The sequence below is a fragment of the Hylaeus volcanicus genome, chromosome 1, assembly GCF_026283585.1.
Source record: "Hylaeus volcanicus isolate JK05 chromosome 1, UHH_iyHylVolc1.0_haploid, whole genome shotgun sequence".
NCBI classification, from domain to species: Eukaryota; Metazoa; Arthropoda; class Insecta; order Hymenoptera; family Colletidae; genus Hylaeus; species Hylaeus volcanicus.
The window spans coordinates 31,670,305-31,688,503 of NC_071976.1; the positions used below are offsets into that span (position 1 = coordinate 31,670,305).

Sequence of the window (18,199 nt, forward strand, 5' to 3'; positions counted from 1 at the left end):
TCCTCTTTCTTCGATGCCTTCTCTCCCTGTTCTTATACGGGCCTTTCTATCGCGTTGTCGAAACCACCGAGTTGCGACTACTCGAGGGTTGGATGAAATTTGAACATGGCCAAGGGGCGCAAAGCCAGACGACTCGGTTTCTGTTTCAACTTTCTCGGCACGGGCAAGACAACATTCAAAAAACTTCTAATTAATCCTTTGCACTCGAGAGGTGACTCTCGGTTACCGCTACGTTCAACACAGCGCGAATCAACCAGCAATAATGTTTCTTTAGGTTTCATTTCTTTGCAACTCGAAGTGTCGATAAACTAATTGCCGGCGAGGCAAAGGTGACCCGATTCTCAAATTTCAAATTAGTTTGGGATCACGAATCGAGGTGGACCTTCGAAGTCAATCTAAGCTTAGCATTAGTGGCAATAAGAGAGCATCTCGAATAGATACCAGAGAAAAAGTGCAAAGGGTTAACCCTTTCAGCCCCACTTTTTCCTGTTCGTATCCGATTCGTTTCTCTTCTAGAAATGAATTGTACCAAACTAGGGTTGGTTATACGTCAAAGGCTGCGGTTGAATAAGAAGAGATAATTTGCCCCAGAACTAATGATTTTCATTTTTGTCACGTATATGTTCGTACAAGTCTCGCTTGTAACGTCCCACTATGGCCGAAACGATTAGCTTGAAACGCGATGAATAGATACATGGCTTAGCGACTACTGGTCCCCTGTAAGTTAAACGAGAATTAACGCTAAAGAAGAGCGATAGACCCGAAGAACTTGATTCATAGTTCACCCTGCACTCTGCGAATGCCGCGAATATCCCGAATGCTTCCTCGACGCGCAAAGTATTCGAGCGGCCAAGTATTCCGGAAAATTGAACAGGAAGTTCCAGGGCTAATGCCGTCGTGATCCCACCGAAAAATGTCCGGATACCAAAATAATTTCCAAGTCCCCGGGACGAGACCACACCCCGCGACGAGATTTCGACTAGAAAAGAGGAATGGGCGTGTCGAGGATGGTTCCTCGCGATTTCGATGGGCCCTAATTGGTTGGCTTCCCGTCGGAAATAATCCAACTGGGTGTAACCATCCGCTAAACGCCGCTCGTAAAGTATTCGAAACGGCGTTGGCTACTCGCGCGTTTCGCCGAGCGAGGGCGAGCTGAGTAGCGCCCACGATCGGCTACGAGTCTCTACGAGCGCGTACGAGCTTGCGTGTCGCACTCGCCGACGCTTCGGAGCCACGCGCCTCCTCCGAAAGCTCGCTACTTCAATCTTTCCCCAGACTTTGCTTCGATCTGGAGGATTTTCGATCGCGAAACGCTCGCGCGCTGGTGATCAACGCGATTCCGAGTTCGAACGTTGTCAAAGTTCGCGAGCTTCGTCGTTAACGTTCGAAAATATTCAACGTTTAGACGTAATCGTTGAAAAATTGTCAAAGTTCGCCGATTCGATCGGACGATCGACCGCGATCGTTCCCCGCGCCGATCCGCGCTACGTTCTCGGTATGACGATCGACTCGACCGCCGATCGCTCTCTTCCAAGAGGATGAATCGTTCCGTGAAGTTTCAAGAAGTGTACCGAGATTCGTGGGTTCATTGTATCGTTAACAGAAGAATCTAGTGAACGAAAGATCTGCCTTGAAAGTTCACGGTTCCTCCCCAAGAAAAAAAAGTGAAAAGCTTCGGTACAAGGAAGATCCAAGGAAGATCCAGGTCCAAGGTTCACAGTTAAACTCGTACTCGTTTGAAGCAAGTCTCGTGTTCCTCTTCATCCCCCGAAAGAGACCCGGAAAGGAAATATCTAGCGAAAGAGATAAACGTTTCGAAGGATCGTTGGTCGTGATCCTCGAGATATGATGACCCTCGTGACGGACGCGGTGTCCTACGCGTGTCAATCGGCCGGTAGATCGTCCTACGACTCGTACCGCCACCATCACCTGCAGCTATTGCACCACCCCCACCACAGTCACCACCATCATCACCGTTACCACCATCGTTATCATCATCACTATCACCACCATCATCGACGTCGACGCGAGTACGCGTCCGGCGAGCATCCGTCGATCGACTACCTTCAAGGATACCTGTCCGAGGGAAACGTGGACGAGGAAACGAGAAGCGTCGCCGAGGCGGCTGGGAACTCGCCGTTAGAGTCCACCAGCTCGCAGCGTTATCGGTACGGTCCCTGTTGGTATTTGTTTCGTTTCGTTAGTTTTGCGAGGTACTATGAAAGTTCATTTCAGCGTCCATTGCGTTGGTCAATTCCTTGATTATTGCTGTCGTTAATTTATTCAGTCGAATACGGTGTTTGATATAGATAAAGAATCTGTTTATGTAGTTGAAAGAACGAGGGGGCTTTTGAGACAGATATAGGCGCACGTGTTTCAATATAGACAAGTCGGGCATCGTTCTGTTGATTAATTACTATATTTTTAAACAGAGACATTAAATAGAGACGGTAGTTACGTCCTCGAACAAATCATGTATTATTATATTTTTTAATACTGTTAAGCCTGCAACTTTCAAGCACAGCAGAAATTAAGATACAACGAGTTCGAATTGCTTTGAATCAATAATTGATAATTATCTCTTGTATCTAGTAAAGAAATTTTTTAGTGAATCATTCTCTTTAGATCTTATTTTTCGCGTCGCCAGTCTTCTCCCATCGTAAACCGAAGTCATGGGCGAGTGTTCGAAATCGTGAAACGGGTCTGTCTGTCGTTATTTTCAACGGAAACGCGGCGATGGTTTTATCGCGCATTAAACCATTTTCACCTCGTATTTCGCGGTCCTTTTACCCGTGTCTACCAGCCCCTGTCTCTCGTCGCCGCGATCAAGGTACAACGAGAAGGCTCGCGTTCCGTCGACCACCTGGAACGATTCCAATCGGAGAGACAGAGACTCTCTGTTGTCTACGGGACTCCGCAGCGACGGTCCAAGACCGCGATCTTCTTTAACGCGGTGTTCCCGTTTTTTAGAACATTTGCAGGATTAGCTTTTCGTTAAAATTAAAGGCACGTAGTTTAGAATCCACGATCGTCGTCGCAGCCTACGATTCGTGTGTTCGTTTCACTCCTTATTCGCGGGTATAGGAAGTGCGATACTACGATACTAACTGAGGCTTCCAGGTGTAAGTAGTATTTTTCGAGTAAGGTAACTAGGACCCATCGAATCTTTTTTGATGAAATAAAATTAACAGGCAAATCCAAGCGATACTTTCCTAGGAAAAGAAGGGAATCATTGAAAATCTTGAAATCGACACTCAATAGAGACACAGCTAAGGCTCAAGATGAATACCGTATCAAAGCTGTATCGAAGCGATGCTTTAGCTACATTGGATACCCTGTCTCTCACGTTTTAGAAAGATGTATCACCTGACGATTTGTTGTACCTGTCGACAGGTCACAGTCCTCCCGGTACGTTTTGGACTCCGACGACGCGTCGTCGGTCGTATCGGTGGACGCATCGGCCGATCTCGAGTCTCCGTCAATCGAGGCGGAGGAGAGCAACGAGGGTAACGAGTCGAACGAGCAGAAAGAGTTGAACGAATCGAACGAGAGCGAGTCGAGCGAGCACGTGCCCCATCCTCACGCATTGGACGCTGCGACCTCGGCCCACGGGCCCCGCAGATGTCTGCTTTGGGCCTGCAAAGCTTGCAAAAAGAAAACGGTCACCGTTGACCGAAGGAAAGCTGCGACCCTGAGGGAACGAAGACGATTGAGAAAGGTCAGCGTGCGTACGTGTGCGCGCGAATGCTAATTTTCTGCGCAATTATCGACTCGTACGTAGAATGGATGCAAATGCGCGGATACATACGCGTTTCTACGTGGATGTACTATTCCATTGTTTAAGTTTCCAAGGAGATACATATACCAGTGTACGCGTATAAGCACGTCATCCTTCTTTCGCTATTGTACAGATTTTCCTTTGGGAACTCGAACAATAAAATAATGTTTATATTTCCATATGTATTCAGAATACGAACGCACGTGGATCTGCGCATTTGCATCTATTCTACGCACGAGTCCATAATTGCGCATAAAATATGCGTTTGCATAACCATCCGTAGCTATCACGAATAGCGAATAAATCCCTAGTGCTATTCCAACATTAGAGAACGGAGAGATTAATCTATTGTTCGCCTCAAGGGCTTAAACGTCGGAAGCTTATAGTATTCGTGAAATTGTTTGGAATCGACCCCTAACGGATAGCAACGCTTCCTACTTGACACTGCCGTTTTTATCGTATGGAACGTGACAGTGTTCTTAAATAGTCGTAACTAGACTGCGGATCTTTATGCATTTATAGAAAATCTGAACTAGTTGGTTTTAGCGCAAGAAACTATAGAACGGACACAGTAGCCAATAATATAAAAATAAATTTCAATTTAGGTTCAGTTTTGGTAGACACGTTTACAAAGATTGTATTTTGCACGAAGATCCGCAGTCTAGTGGTAACATATCAATGCACAGAAATGGTCGACGTTTTAGGTGAACGAGGCGTTCGAGGTCCTGAAGAGACGAACGAGCAACAACCCGAACCAACGGCTACCGAAGGTGGAGATCCTGCGAAACGCGATCGAGTACATCGAGGGTCTGGAGGCGTTGCTGCAAGGCAACAGATCCACGGGTGCTCAAGATCACGGTTTGACCAAGAACGCGGTAGGTTCGAGCGCGCGTACCCTTCGTCGCGATCGACAGAGCGTGCACGCTCGCTTTGACCTCTTTCGCGCTGCGAAACGCGCAACAAAACACGCCTATGCCGTCGGTATCGCGGCCGCGACGATCCTCGACGGGCCGAGGGGAAACGGAGCAAGAGGATGAAACGTTTCAACATCGTTTCCGCCGGTAGAGTATTCGCGTCGCTTCTCGGCCAGTCGCTATCGGTTTTCGATACCCGTGTTTCCCGCGCGTGTCAGAAATCGAAACTACGAACAACCGTGTCCGCCCAATGGTCGGTGTTTTCGCACGCGACCCTCGTCGATCCTCGATCCCGATCGTGTTCGATCACCGATAACGAGCGCGTCTAATTTCGACGATAATCCGTTCGTCGGCACTCCCGTATTCCTTTCGTCTCTGCGAAAAGATTAACGAATATTGGGATCGTGCGAGTTCGTGGATTCCAACGGTATTGTGGAGAGTATGAAGTATTGGAAAATACGTGCTTTGTGTTATCAGATTCGCGGCTGTATTGTGTTGTGCCTCACGAGGACTTGGAATGGAAGCCAAAGTCATACGGATGAACAGTTATACAAGCTTTTGTCCTTATTGAGCGATTAAACGATGGTGGATGAAGCATATGCCAATAGGAAATTATAAATTATTCGATATAGAGTAGATGTAGAAAATTTTCCATAGTCGTATAGAGTAACGATTGTCAAAAAAATTTGTCCATATTTATCTCATACCGCGAAGCAATGTCGAATATTAATTTCGTGTATTCGTGCAAGAACGCCGCGGATCCAGACACGTGTTGAACACGTGTACGCTCGAGAGGAGTGTCGGTTGACGTGTTTTTTTGCGACGGTGGCCGAAAGAGTTCGCTCTTGAAACGGAATCTCGGAGAACGACGATCGACCCACACTCCACGAGAATTTTACTTCCCGATCGATCGATCTTCCGTCGTGGTAGCCTTCGTAAAACGAGTCTAAGAGGGTCGAAGAGTATAAGTAGCCCCGTCCTCGTGCAAACTTTCATGAGACGGCCTCCTCCTCGAAAGTGATTGAAATAAAATAAGAATTTCGATAATCGTATCATATCTTAAACTTCGATCATCTCGGGTCAGTCGAGCCAGATTATTCATCGACTGCTTCGACAACTTCAATCTCGTGGACGAGATTAGAATCTCGAGCACGAGCGATGATTTTTGAAAAGCGGGGAAATCGATACGTGGCTAGATTCTCTATTCCAGTACCATATATCCGGAAGTCAGAATTTTTATTTAAGGTAGTTGCTCCATGAGTTTATTTAATGTAGGATTTTAACGAAACCCCGCTCGATTGTTATTTGATTAAGTATGATTCATACGAGCATGGTTCGATTCAAATTGACCACCCCAGGTTTATGAAAAACGATATCAAAATGATGCAACTTTAACACGTGACTATCTCGAAACAACTACCTCAAGATGAATATTTGTTAAACAGATAAAACTTGGAACATGAATTATGGAATGAAACCTGTTTGAACGCCCGTTCAATGGAATAATCGAATAAACATTTGCCCATCTCTGTCTCGGGATGTACAGCCCGTCGAGCGATGTTTTGGGAGAACCCAGCGAGCGATCCACTTCGGGACTCTTCTCGAGGAGATTATACAATGAAATATATTTCCCTGGCCTTTCGCGTAAAGCAGTCGGCTCGTATCCCCGCTAAATATAAGCTCGATGCCGAGCATCGATTCGTGCCACGATACCTCGAGCTTTCGTTCATTTCCACACGAATTTCCATTCGATTCACTCGATCTGTTCCAGACGGAGACGATGCGCGCTCGTTCGATCGACCTTTCGTTTTCCTATAGCGACATTTAAACCTGTCGTTCGTATCGGAGATCAAAGAATGTACCGCCCAAAACTGGGTGACTTCACCCGACTCAGTGACGTTGCCTAATTTTCAGCGCGAGTACTTTTTTAAATAGAAAAACGGCCTTCGTTTGCCAATATTTCAAGTAAAACAAACTAGCGAGCTCTCGATATTGCGCCGAACAGTTTCGTACGTTTTGTAAACCAGTGGAATAAAAAGCTGCGATGCTTCAAAGAAAAAAAGAATAATTCTCCGAGAAGCATAATTCTCGATGTTCTAACCCCGAAGGTGGTAGGACCCTCCATTAAAAGCGAAGATAATCCCCGTTATCGAGTTCGCAGAGCTTTCGATAATGTGTTCTTTAAATCCCCGTAGATCTCGATTATTTTTATCGAACGATCACTTAGTTTCAAACTCGATCGTAGGATCGATCTTTTTCTGGGAATGAGCATCCCTCGGAGGGAAGCGTGGTTGCATCGACCTCCGACATCGAGGCCGCAGACCTATCTTCCAGAGCAAACATCGCGCTTATTTAAAGCAGCCGTTTTAGTCGCGAGCACGGGAACGGTTAACGTATCCTACTTTACGATAAAAGCTCGTCGATCTCGTGCCACGTCCCGTTGCCAGGTCCGCGACGTTACAACTCGTCGATCTTCCCAAAAACCGTCGCTGGGGTGCTCTGCGGTCCTCTGAACTCTTAGCGTGCATTGAAAACGCGGATCAAGTCCGAGACGAAACAAACTCCAAGGACAGGACGGTCTTCCGTACACGTGGGACGTCCAACTCTCCTACGGACAAATTTATCCGAGTGACTTGTTATCGTAACATTTTACAGGTTTAGGCGATTTTATAGGTTTTCATAAATATCTAGTTATTCTGGATTTTGTTTGCAACGGTTATGGGTAGACTGCGGATCTTTATGCAAAATAAAATCTTTGCAAACGCGCCTACAAAAATCGAACCTAAATAGGAATTTATTTTACCCTGCAAATACTATAATGTGAACTTTACTTTCATTATTTTCATATTCTTGCACATTGTGTGCATTTTGTAATTTTTTGCGCATTAAAACTTCCGAATTTGATTGTACTCTGTAAATGTTATAATATGAATTTTATTTTGAATGCTTTTTTATATTATTGCACGCTGTGTGCATTTATTAGTTTCTTGCATATTCGAACTGCCTATAAATGCATAAAAATCCGCAGTCTACTTACAGGTGAATTCCCTATACATATATAGTCAGGACCGAAAAATATTATAACACACCCTTAATGTCTTTTAAAAGAATGTGTCTAAATTAAACGATAGGTTTGTCGTCACCGTGCAAATTTTTTTATTATAAATATATACATCCGTGTACAGTGTGTATATCTTCGTAACGAAACAGTTATCCGAGAACGTGAAACCTATCGTTTACTTTAGAATCTTCGATAGGTTCTTCGTATATAGTAGATGGTACGAATACTTATGGTATCGGACGTTATTTATGACTTTCAAAAAGTCCAACTCCCTTGCTACTTTTCGATCAAATTCTTCTTTTCTCTCGTCTTCTCGCTTCCAAGCTTCGATTACGACTCTCGTCGTGAATGTTGGAATCGACACCTTTTTAATACTATCCAAACGATGCAATAAATTGCATTCCATTGGCCAGCGCGCGCAATTTCTGACGCGGGACGCTCGATAACGATGGAATTCGAAATTTAAATAGGCTCCGGTGCGCGGTTCTCCGTAAACGCGCGGGTTCGTCCATCGGAAATGTATCTTCTCGCGGAACACTGGTTGTCAGAGCTGGTTTCTCGTAACAAGTTGCGAACGCACGTACACGCGCGCGATGCCGGGCGGTGGACAGCGCGGCGAGGAACTGCTTTCACTCCGAGAATAGTTGGCCGCGACGCCGCATATAGATGCGCCGAAACAAATAAAGGAACAGGGTAGTCGGATAAAATGTGTACGGGGTGTTTAGTGGTCTGTAGAGTGGAGAAATGAATGAGAGAAAGAAGGCGAAAGAGATCAGAGAACGCGACGCCGATCAGCATTCCAACGACAACGACGACGACCACGAACTCCTGGCCTTCCCTCGGCCACTTACATTCGACAATCGTCCGCTTCCGATTTCCCTTATCTTTTATCGATGCCCACGCGCCCGTTCCCACCACGGAACAGACAATTTTACTCGGACAATAGACGAACAAAAACAACGCGTTGAGATTTATTCATTTACCCCATTGGACGTTGTTAAATCTAGCTTAACGTTTATTATTCGATACATAGAAATGACCAGACTGCGGATTTTTATACATTTATAGGCAGCTCGAATATGCAAGAAACTAAAAAATGCACACAGTATGCAATAATATAAAAAAAATATTGAAAATAAAATTCATATTACAACATTTGCAGAGTAAAATCAAATTCTATTTAGGTTCAGTCTTTCTAGCTACGCTTGCAAAGATTTTATTTTGTTAGTAATTACTAAAATAAAATTTATCCGCAATCTTTCCCGCAACGACGGGTCTACGTGAAACAACGATTGTACTGTAATATTTGCGATAATTTATAATTGGCAACAGTTTAAGCAAGAAGAACGATAACGATTCAGCAAGACAGAGAACAATTAGCGGTGTTGTTTACTGAATATTTTCCCAAGGGTAGTTATTACCGAAATCAGACAATTATTCGTGGCTGAACGTATTTGCATTCCCGGCGATTTCCGTGTTTGTTTAAAACTACCCTGCCCCCCTTCTCGCCCATTGTCACCCTCTCTGCACCCTTCTCCGTCCAATTGGCGGGCGACGTTTGCGCGAATCCCTTGCCGAACGCTACGATTGACCTACATTTCTCGACCGATCGAATCGAACGAGGCGCGACACCGCGCGCGTCCCCCATTCTCGCCGAGATGCCGAACAATGGTCAGAAATACCATAAAAGCTGACCAAAAGTGCTTTCTTCGGCTACAAGATCCGATCCGATTAAATTTCCAAACTCCAAAAGCTAACGTATTCCTCGAGTACCTATCAAACGATCGAATATGCGAGAAAATGTACAGAAAAATGTTCGAAACAGAGAAAATCGTTCGTCTCATTCTCGAGTTACTTAGCGATTCTGTCTCCGTTTCGAAGTACGTAATACGTTAAAAGCTGTCGCCTCGAGTCAGCACCTCCTCTGTAAGCGATGTTAATCTCACGAGCCAGTACGTATTATTAAAATAAATATACGATACCTCTGAGCTAAACGATTTCACTTACGAATAACATAAATATACTGTACTCTGTTGTTAACGAACAACTCTGTTTTGTATAACCTTTGACAAAGAACACTATTACAAAACTTCCAGCTTGCAATAACGACCGTCCTTGTTTACGTTTTACAAGGTTTCCGGTCGAGTCACGACCGCGATAATAGTGTAAATATTGGGTTGTCTGGAAAGTTCGTGCCGATTTTTGATAGGCGGTACGCGTCTGTTTATATTGGAATGGTTGAAAACAATTAACATGGGTGCATCCCTTAAAAGCTGGAAAGGTCGTGGAACAAAATGGTATTTATATAATTCGATAAATATATATATATCAAAATTCAAATATGCCTTTGAATTTTTCTTAAAAATTGCCACGAACTTTCTGGACAACCTAATAAATTAGCATTTCGACCAAGCCGAGATGTGTTATCGCCTCCCGTTGTGACCGATCGCAATCAAACCGTTTCTTTTTGTCCGCAGGGGGCAGACTCGCCGCGATACGTGACGGAGAGGCTCAGGCAGTTCTCGGACCCTTTGGCAAGGTTTCAACCCATCAACGGTGAGTGAGATTCTATCTGCGAAACGGTAATTTACGTATATACGTAGTCGCCGGTGAGACGCGTGGAAAGACAGGAATCGTCTATTAAGGAGCCCGCAACGAGAGGCGAACCATCGACCAGCCCCCTCTGGTCGACGCTTCCAAAACGGTGGATCGCTCGCGATACTGGTATTTTTAAGTAGATTAATGCCAGACACGAGACGGAGCATTAAGCAGATCGGTATTAATGAGTTTTGTCACCCTTGAGTGACACTCGGTTTCTATTCGGTTACACTCGCTGCTATAGATAGCCCACCCGTGGAGCTTCCGAGATGCAACGTTCTCCCGGTAGAGTGGCTCGATCCCTCGTTTCCTCTCGACCTCTCCGCGTCGTACGCCTGGTGACGCGCAGCGTCGGGTCGCCGACGGCCACGCGCCACGCGTCAACGCGTCACGCGTACCCTCGCTCGCCGTCGCGATTTTCAGCCACGAGAAGAAACACGATACCGTGGATCTACGTTGTACAGTCTATTGTTCTCCATTGTGATAGCATTCGTCTCCAACGAATAAATAATCAGAAACTGCCACGTTTTTTCTATCTTGGGGAGCTGAGGATTTCAAACTTTGCTGACTAGGCTTCGAAACAGTTGACAGTGCTTTTCATTGAAGATCTAAAACAAATTGATTCTGAAAGTTTACCGTTAAAGAAAATGAATACGACACACACACACACGAACATCGATGAAGTTACAAAAATAACATTTTTGTTATGGAGTTTCCTCTAGATATTTTGAAGAGTATTAACCTGGCAGTGGACGTATCAAGAGAGTCGCAAACTTCTTTTATATTCGAAGCGTTTTGGTTCGTCTACCAATACCACAGCACTTGCTGCATCGCTTCGAAGTTCGACAGCCGAGCATACGAGATACCTCCTCTATTAAACTTACTCTCGGTACGATTCCTTCGCTCTTCTTCTTCCTGAATGAAATCGGGACCGATCTCGTCGCACCTTTGGGTCGAAGCTTCGTTGCAGCTATCCAAACACCCCTCGAACCAACGTCGCTCCAGACCGATTTAACCCCCGTGATTCTCGCTATTTTCGCGCGACATTCGTACAGTTTTCGTTTTTCCGACCTGTACCGCCGAAAATGTGGCGGAATTAATTGGCCTACATTCTGAAAATAGACGAGCAGCCGTGTCTGTCCGCGCGTATCTACGGCACGCTGACTCGTGCTCGCGCGCTGATCGAAGCCGGGCGAATTTCTTCGCCGAGGATCGTTTGACGTGTGGCAGTTCTCGCATAGCTCGGGGACTAGATGGTTGTTTCGCGCTTCGAAAGGGATTCGGAACTTTCGAGATCGCTTCGAACGTTTCTCGATACCGGAAGTTCTTCAAAGCCGCGACAGGTCTTGGTAAGTCTCGATCGCTCTCGGAGTCTCGAATAGTCTTGAAACGCTTAACGACTCCCTAAGCGCTTCGAAGCTTCTCGGCATCAATGAACGATTATGGCAAGGAGGTTTATGTGGCTCGGAGACCTTCGAACCTGAAAACAAAGGGTATTTTATTTTTAAGTCTCGCAAAGGATAGATTTACACGAAGAGTGATTACGGTGCTATTACAAAAATAGGAACTTTGATGTCCACTTGGATCTCAACGTTTCAAATAACAATTCGAATACTGTTTATATTTCAAAAGTAACGGATTACGATGCTAGGATGTTATCTTATTCCTCTGATTATAAAAATAGAAGGTTCGTTATTCTCTTGGATCTCGGCGTTTCAAATAACAATTCGAATACTGTTTATATTTCAAAAGTAACGGATTACGGTGCTAGGATGTTATCTTATTTCCCTTATTATAAAAATAGAAGATTCGTTATTATTCGCTTGGTTCTCAGCGTTTCAAATAACAGTTGTAGATATCTGTCTGCGTTTGAAGATAATAGCCGAGACCGCCAAATTGTATTCCTGCGAGTCTCGGTATCACGATGATAAGTGCCCTCGCGTGCATGATCCACGCCTGGGTATCGAACGATGCCGGACTCGATCGGTCTCGAGCCCATCGCTAGCTACAGGAGACGGTCGCTTGGTGAAACGAGATTGCTTGTCGGACAAAGGGCCGGAGAAATGGAAAATACAAAGATTGGATGGGAGGAGGAGAGGGACAATGCCAAATTGGTCGAGCCGAGTCGAGACAGGGGACGAGCCAAAATGGAGCACGCGGAATCGCGGGATTCTGGCCATTAAAATAACTCGGGATTAATTAGCGTTAATGAATACCTGGCTATTGGCAAGCGTGAAACATAACTCAACGGAGCGAAAAGAAGCTGTGGCGACTCGAGTTATCTCGAGTTATCTCCGTGGTCAGACGGTCACCAAAAAGCTGACCAAAAGTGTTCCTCGAATTCCGATGGTCGAAATAACGCGAAGTTATCAGTCGGAGGATTCGAGGATGTCGTGCACTCTCGATTCTCGCACTTACGGAAATTACGGTATCACAGAAAGGTGCGGCGTGTAATACAGAGAATAGGACAGAAAGTTCAAAGTACAGCAGGCGGTACAGATACATTAGGTGTATTCGGATTCTAGAAGCGAGCAAGAAGACGGTCAGAAACGGATGGCCAGGGGTAGACGCGGAACGAACTAAATAGATATCAGGAAGGCTGAGCTAGAGAAGTTATGGAACACTAAAGCGTTCAATTGAGGAATGCGAGGAAGGATTAGCCTGTGGTATAGGGGAAATTTGAGCGGGAAGTACGCGTGATAAAGCGATCAAATGGCTAACAGTAATAGATAAGAAGAGCAAAATAAGAGGACGATTTATAGTTAGAGAAAGATAATATAAATTCACAGAAATACACGGGAATTTCTGAATCGCTTCAACGAAGATCTCCACGATCCGTGGAGCTCCTTGCGCGAGGGCAATGTAAATTAAAAGCATCGAAGCTTTGGCCAGCTTTCAGGGATCCCCAACCACCGCCCGGAGCGGCGTCGGGTGCGAGTTATCGCGGCCCGTCCGCGCGGAAGCCTCGACGTTGGTGATCTGGCGCTGAGAAGGGTTGCAAGCGAGGAAGATAAAGAGAGGCAGAGGGATTCGTGACACGAGTAGTCACTCGTTAGAAGCACCGGTCTATAATTCACGATCGCGCCGCAACGCGAACGCCTCCGGCCGACTCGGACGCCGCGAAGCGTGGCAGAAGAACCGGTAGTCGCGGGTAGGAATAGGCATGGCTGCGAGAACGAGTAACAAGTTCCTCCCTGCTAGGCGAGCGGAGCTTGCACCGTGCCAAGCGACTTACCGAACCGTAACCGTAACCCACTACCGTGGACCCTGATTATTTTAATTGATGCCTCGCGGTTGCGTCCCATTTAACTAGCGTTATTTCAAAAACAGTCGACGTTCCGACCGAACGCGTTCGTCTAGCGCCAGGGCGGAGTATCCTACTTCCGACGACGGGGCTAGTTTGCTCGACCCTTTTCGGGAGTTCGTCCAACACGCCATCGAGACAGCAATATCTTCGAAATCAAAGAAACAGTAAAGCAACGCCGTTGGACATAACTTTATTATTTAAATGTTTCACTTGCGAGTCGAACGGTTATAGCTTCGGTAATTATTTGACTGCGAATCTTTATGCAAAATAAAATCTTTGTACACGTACGTACAAAAATTGACATATGAATTTATCTTACTGTGTAAATATTACGATACGAACTTTACTTTCGATATATTTATATATTATTGCATGCCGTGTGGATTCTGTAGTTTCTTGCACATTAAAAATCTCCTGTAGATGAAAATCTGAAGGAAAACCCGCAGTCTAGTGATTACGAAATATTTTGCAGTGACGAACAAAACCCTAGGTTTGGAATAAATCTGAAGTTTGACGATATGTTTGTCTCGTTTCCTCTTTTGAACATTTTACAGAGAAAGAAACGAGACAAACATATCGACAAAACTATTAATAATAACGGAAGATTTATCCGAAACCTAGGGTTTTGCCCATCTCTGATATTTTGAATCCCTTAATCATCGCGAATATCTGTTCCCTGACCCATAAAAAGCGAGTACCCCTTCGATGTACTTTCACCCTGCCAATAACAGGCCCCTCGTCCACAATTTTACACATCCTGCGGTGAAAAATGACCCGTCGTCGATGGAACATTCGTAGGAGGGGCCGGTGACCCTATCGACCCGTAATTGGAAAAGTTTGTGCGAAAAATCTCTCCTACCTCTGTCCCAGAAAAAAAATTCGCTTCTTCGTCGAGCTGCACCGCTTGCACGCTCGACCTCGAGGTGCTGCTTGCGTGTGGCTTTCGCGAGAATCGCTCCCGTCGCAGTTCGGCGGATCGTCGAAGGATGAGAAGTACTAGTCGGGTTCTAGTCACCCGAAAGTGCCATATATTGCCACGGTACATTAATATGACGCATCGTCGCCGGACCATCCTTTTGCCGAGTGAATGCAACGCGCGTTTAAACGCGGCGGAAACCGCGGCCAAAATACATACTTTGCCGCATCCAGAATTCGCTAATGTCTCTCGAAAATCTCGTTTCCTCCGTCGTTTGGCTTGTCCTCCTCTGGTTCTTCGCTTCTGCTCGCTCTTCGCCCCCTGTATCCCTTACAAACTAGCCCGGCTTACCGCGCGTTACAACCATCCCCTGTCTTCCACGCCACTCCTATTAATAATAACGATTTATTTATAAATTTAGAACGGTCGACATCCAATACGAACAGAATCTTCGAAAGCGGACCCGTGAATCCTTGGAAGATGTTCGCAGGCGTGCGCGTTGTATACATCAGCGATGTCAAACTCCGAATAATCTCCCGAAGAAGACCTTCGTTACAGCCAAAATCTCCACCGATAAATCTTCGTTTATTGTATCGCTCTGGCAGCCATAAAGTGTCATTTTTCTTAACGCTTACGTTTCGCGAATAACAACCGCCTCGAACTCTTCTTCATTCACTTTTGGAATATCGGAAGATGATCGATCGGAAATGATGATATAAAATGTGAAATAATGCTTAAATATTCGAAGGTAAGAATAATTGTAAACCGTTGGAATAGTCTCAGCTCTATTCTAAACGCGGCCAGCACGGGCTTTCCAATTCCTGCGACAAGATTTTCGACGTCGTCGTTGCGTTTCCCGCTAATGAGGACGAATCAAAGGTTCCTTGTTCGCTGGGAAGAACACCCGGTGAGAACGAATCGAGCGAACCGAGCGAATTAGGAGTCTTTGAAGACCGAGGGATGCAATTAAGTCGTCTCGATTTACTCCTGGCGAGGAACTCGCGAGCGATTCGTAGTCAGAACTGAAAGACGTATCAGAAATAGATAATACCTGCGTTGTAACGCTTGCGAACATGCTTCTGTTATTAGCTTCTGTTACTCGTTTCTTCGTACTTAAGCCAAATCAAACGTAACAAATAATTCTTTTTCGATAAAAAATCGAACGTGGAAAGCCATGAGTATGTATGCCCTTAAAATAACAAAGGTGTAATTTACAGAGATTTATCTGACCAGCTACGCGCAGTTAGGTTTTCCGACGAGGTCATAGAAAATGCAGCTCGCGTCCACCCGAGTGCATTCTTCGGCCTCCTCGCGTCGATTCGAACAAGCACTACGAACACTCTTCTTCCCACTTTCGTATTTATAGAAGCGCTTTCCACCCTTAAATATTCATCTTCGCTTATATCGCATCGCGAACGTAAATGGAAACCGATCGGCCAACTATTTTTATCGCGATCGCTTCGCCCGACGGATTCATCCGTTGGGTACGTTCGCCGATTCGACGCGTTTCGACGAAACAATACAGTTTGGGAGCAATTTAATTCTATCCCAACGACTCCACACAGTCTCGCTAACTTTGAGCCGCGTACTTATCGCGTGGAAACTTCCCAATGAGTCCATTCGACCCCGTTAACGTTTCGATTGAGCCGTTATCGAAATAGTTCGTTAACAAGATCACAGCGAGATGACACGCTTTCCGTTAATTCGTGCGTGTTCTATTTTATTTCGTGCTCGTTTTGCAGGGTTCGAGCAAACGGAGCCGCAGTCGCCGCAAATCAGCGGGAGCAGCTTGGATCGGCTGAACATGATCGTTCAGAGCATCAATGATCCGTCGCGATCGACCACCGAAACACATCGATACCCTTCGCATCAATGAGAACTACGAAAACCAGTATTAAGAGGATCGAAGAGCTTTTATCGATTGTTCCTGGACACGCCAAGTGGATACCAAGTTCCTAAATTCGCGCTCCAACGATGGTCCGTCGGTCAGCGTTGGGCAAACTATAATCCACGTGATTAACGATTAACAAATGATCGGTAACAGGCCCTGTCGCAAGGATGGACTAGCTGGGCCAGTTAGAAAATATTACTTATTACTAGACCGCGGATCTTTGTGCGTTCATAGGAAATTTGAATGTGCAAGAAACTACAAAATGCGAACAATATGGAAAAATATAAAAAAGATTGAAAGTAAAGTTCATGTTATAGTATTTGCAGAAAATAAAATAAATTCCTATTTAGGTTCAATTTTTGTAAACACGTTTGCAAAGATTTTATTTTGCACAAAGATCCGCAGTCTAGTCATAACATTAAATAGTCATAACTAGACTGCGGATTTTGATGCATTTATAGAAAACCTGAACGTGCAGGAAAGTATAGAATGGGCACAGTAGTCAATAATATAAAAAAGATTGAAAGTAGAGTTCACGTTATAATATTTGGAGAATAAAATAAATTCCTATTTAGGTTCAATTTTTGTAGGCACGTTTACAAAGATTTTATTTTGCATAAAGATCCGCGGTCTACTTATTACTGATTACATTTAACGGGTTTTTTTATTAACATACCGAGAGATCCTCTAGACGGATGCGAGGACCTCCGAATAGGTAAGTGACCTCTTGATCTTCGAGGTCTTCGAGGTCGAACGAATTAATTCGTCGCTGCGGTTTCCCTCGAGCTCTCCTGTTTCAGGAGAGAATCGCAGCGCGAGTCGAAACGCGCGTTATAGACGAGAAAATAAACGTGGCCGAGTAAATCGTACTCCGTTAAGCTATTCGCGCGACACCCCCGACGAAATTTCGCGCATTCGTACTTTCGTGTTCGCGAATCTAATCCTCCGTAATCCTGTTTCTCTCTCGCGCGTGCGCGTACACATGTATACACACGGATACATTCATCCGAGCTACACGACAATAAAGAGCATCGAAATCGTTTAAACCGAGCCACAGATTCGCGTGTTTATTCATTTTTCCATCGTTCCTCCTTCGTTCCGTGTTCTCGGTTAAAAGATATTAATATCCTCCCGCTTATTTTCCTTGACAAAAATTAGCATTACAGTTATCGACTAAATGAAGTTTTTTTTTACTTCCGCGTGACGTCGCAGGAAATAAGAAGAGCTTTCGATTGGTCGTTTCTCGTTTCCACGTCTAATAAAAAAATGCGTGGGTCTGTTTCGTCGGTAAGCGCTTCCTCTTTTTCCGACCCTAATCGCGACCGGCTCGTCCACGGAGACAGCTGGAAGTCCCGGTCGATTTATGGACGCGGCCTCGAAGAGCCGACGGCGGCACGACCAAAGCAACCAACACAGGAAACAAGAGATCTCTTTTAGGCTGGTAAATCGAAAAACTTGTAATGTTCACGTATCGACGCGTCCGCTTCGCCGCGATAATCGTCACGTTTTCAAAACATACGCGACGAGTCCCTCGGGAGGCTTGTAAACGCATCTGTCCTCGTTCTTCAGAATCCGCTCGCTATCGACGGAAGCTGGAAACTTCCAAGCCGCTGTTCGCATCGATCCGACGAACGAACGAACGCGTCCTGCGATCGCACTTCCTGTCACGTAAACAAACATTCACGTACACCTGCCACCTCTCGCCGAACATAAGCTCCATCGAGTTTAACTCCG

General features: G+C 45.3%; 1 protein-coding gene across 1 annotated transcript; it reads left to right on the forward strand.

Annotated features, from left to right (window-relative positions):
* The first annotated feature begins 1,138 nt into the window (after window positions 1-1,138).
* Window positions 1,139-17,515, forward strand: LOC128877016 (myogenic-determination protein). The gene is made up of 5 exons (XM_054123950.1): window positions 1,139-2,168; window positions 3,394-3,718; window positions 4,483-4,653; window positions 10,231-10,309; window positions 16,317-17,515. Exons 1-5 carry the CDS (start codon window positions 1,846-1,848, stop codon window positions 16,448-16,450), a joined length of 1,032 nt encoding a protein of 343 aa, XP_053979925.1. The 5' UTR covers window positions 1,139-1,845; the 3' UTR covers window positions 16,451-17,515.
* The last annotated feature ends 684 nt before the right edge of the window (window positions 17,516-18,199 follow it).

Coding starts and splice junctions, on each gene's coding strand:
- LOC128877016 (XM_054123950.1), top strand. CDS start 1,846: ATGATGACCCTCGTGACGGACGCGGTGTCCTACGCGTGTCAATCGGCC. Junction 4,654..10,230: donor ACGGTTTGACCAAGAACGCG/GTAGGTTCGAGC, acceptor TTTTGTCCGCAG/GGGGCAGACTCGCCGCGATA. Junction 10,310..16,316: donor AAGGTTTCAACCCATCAACG/GTGAGTGAGATT, acceptor CTCGTTTTGCAG/GGTTCGAGCAAACGGAGCCG.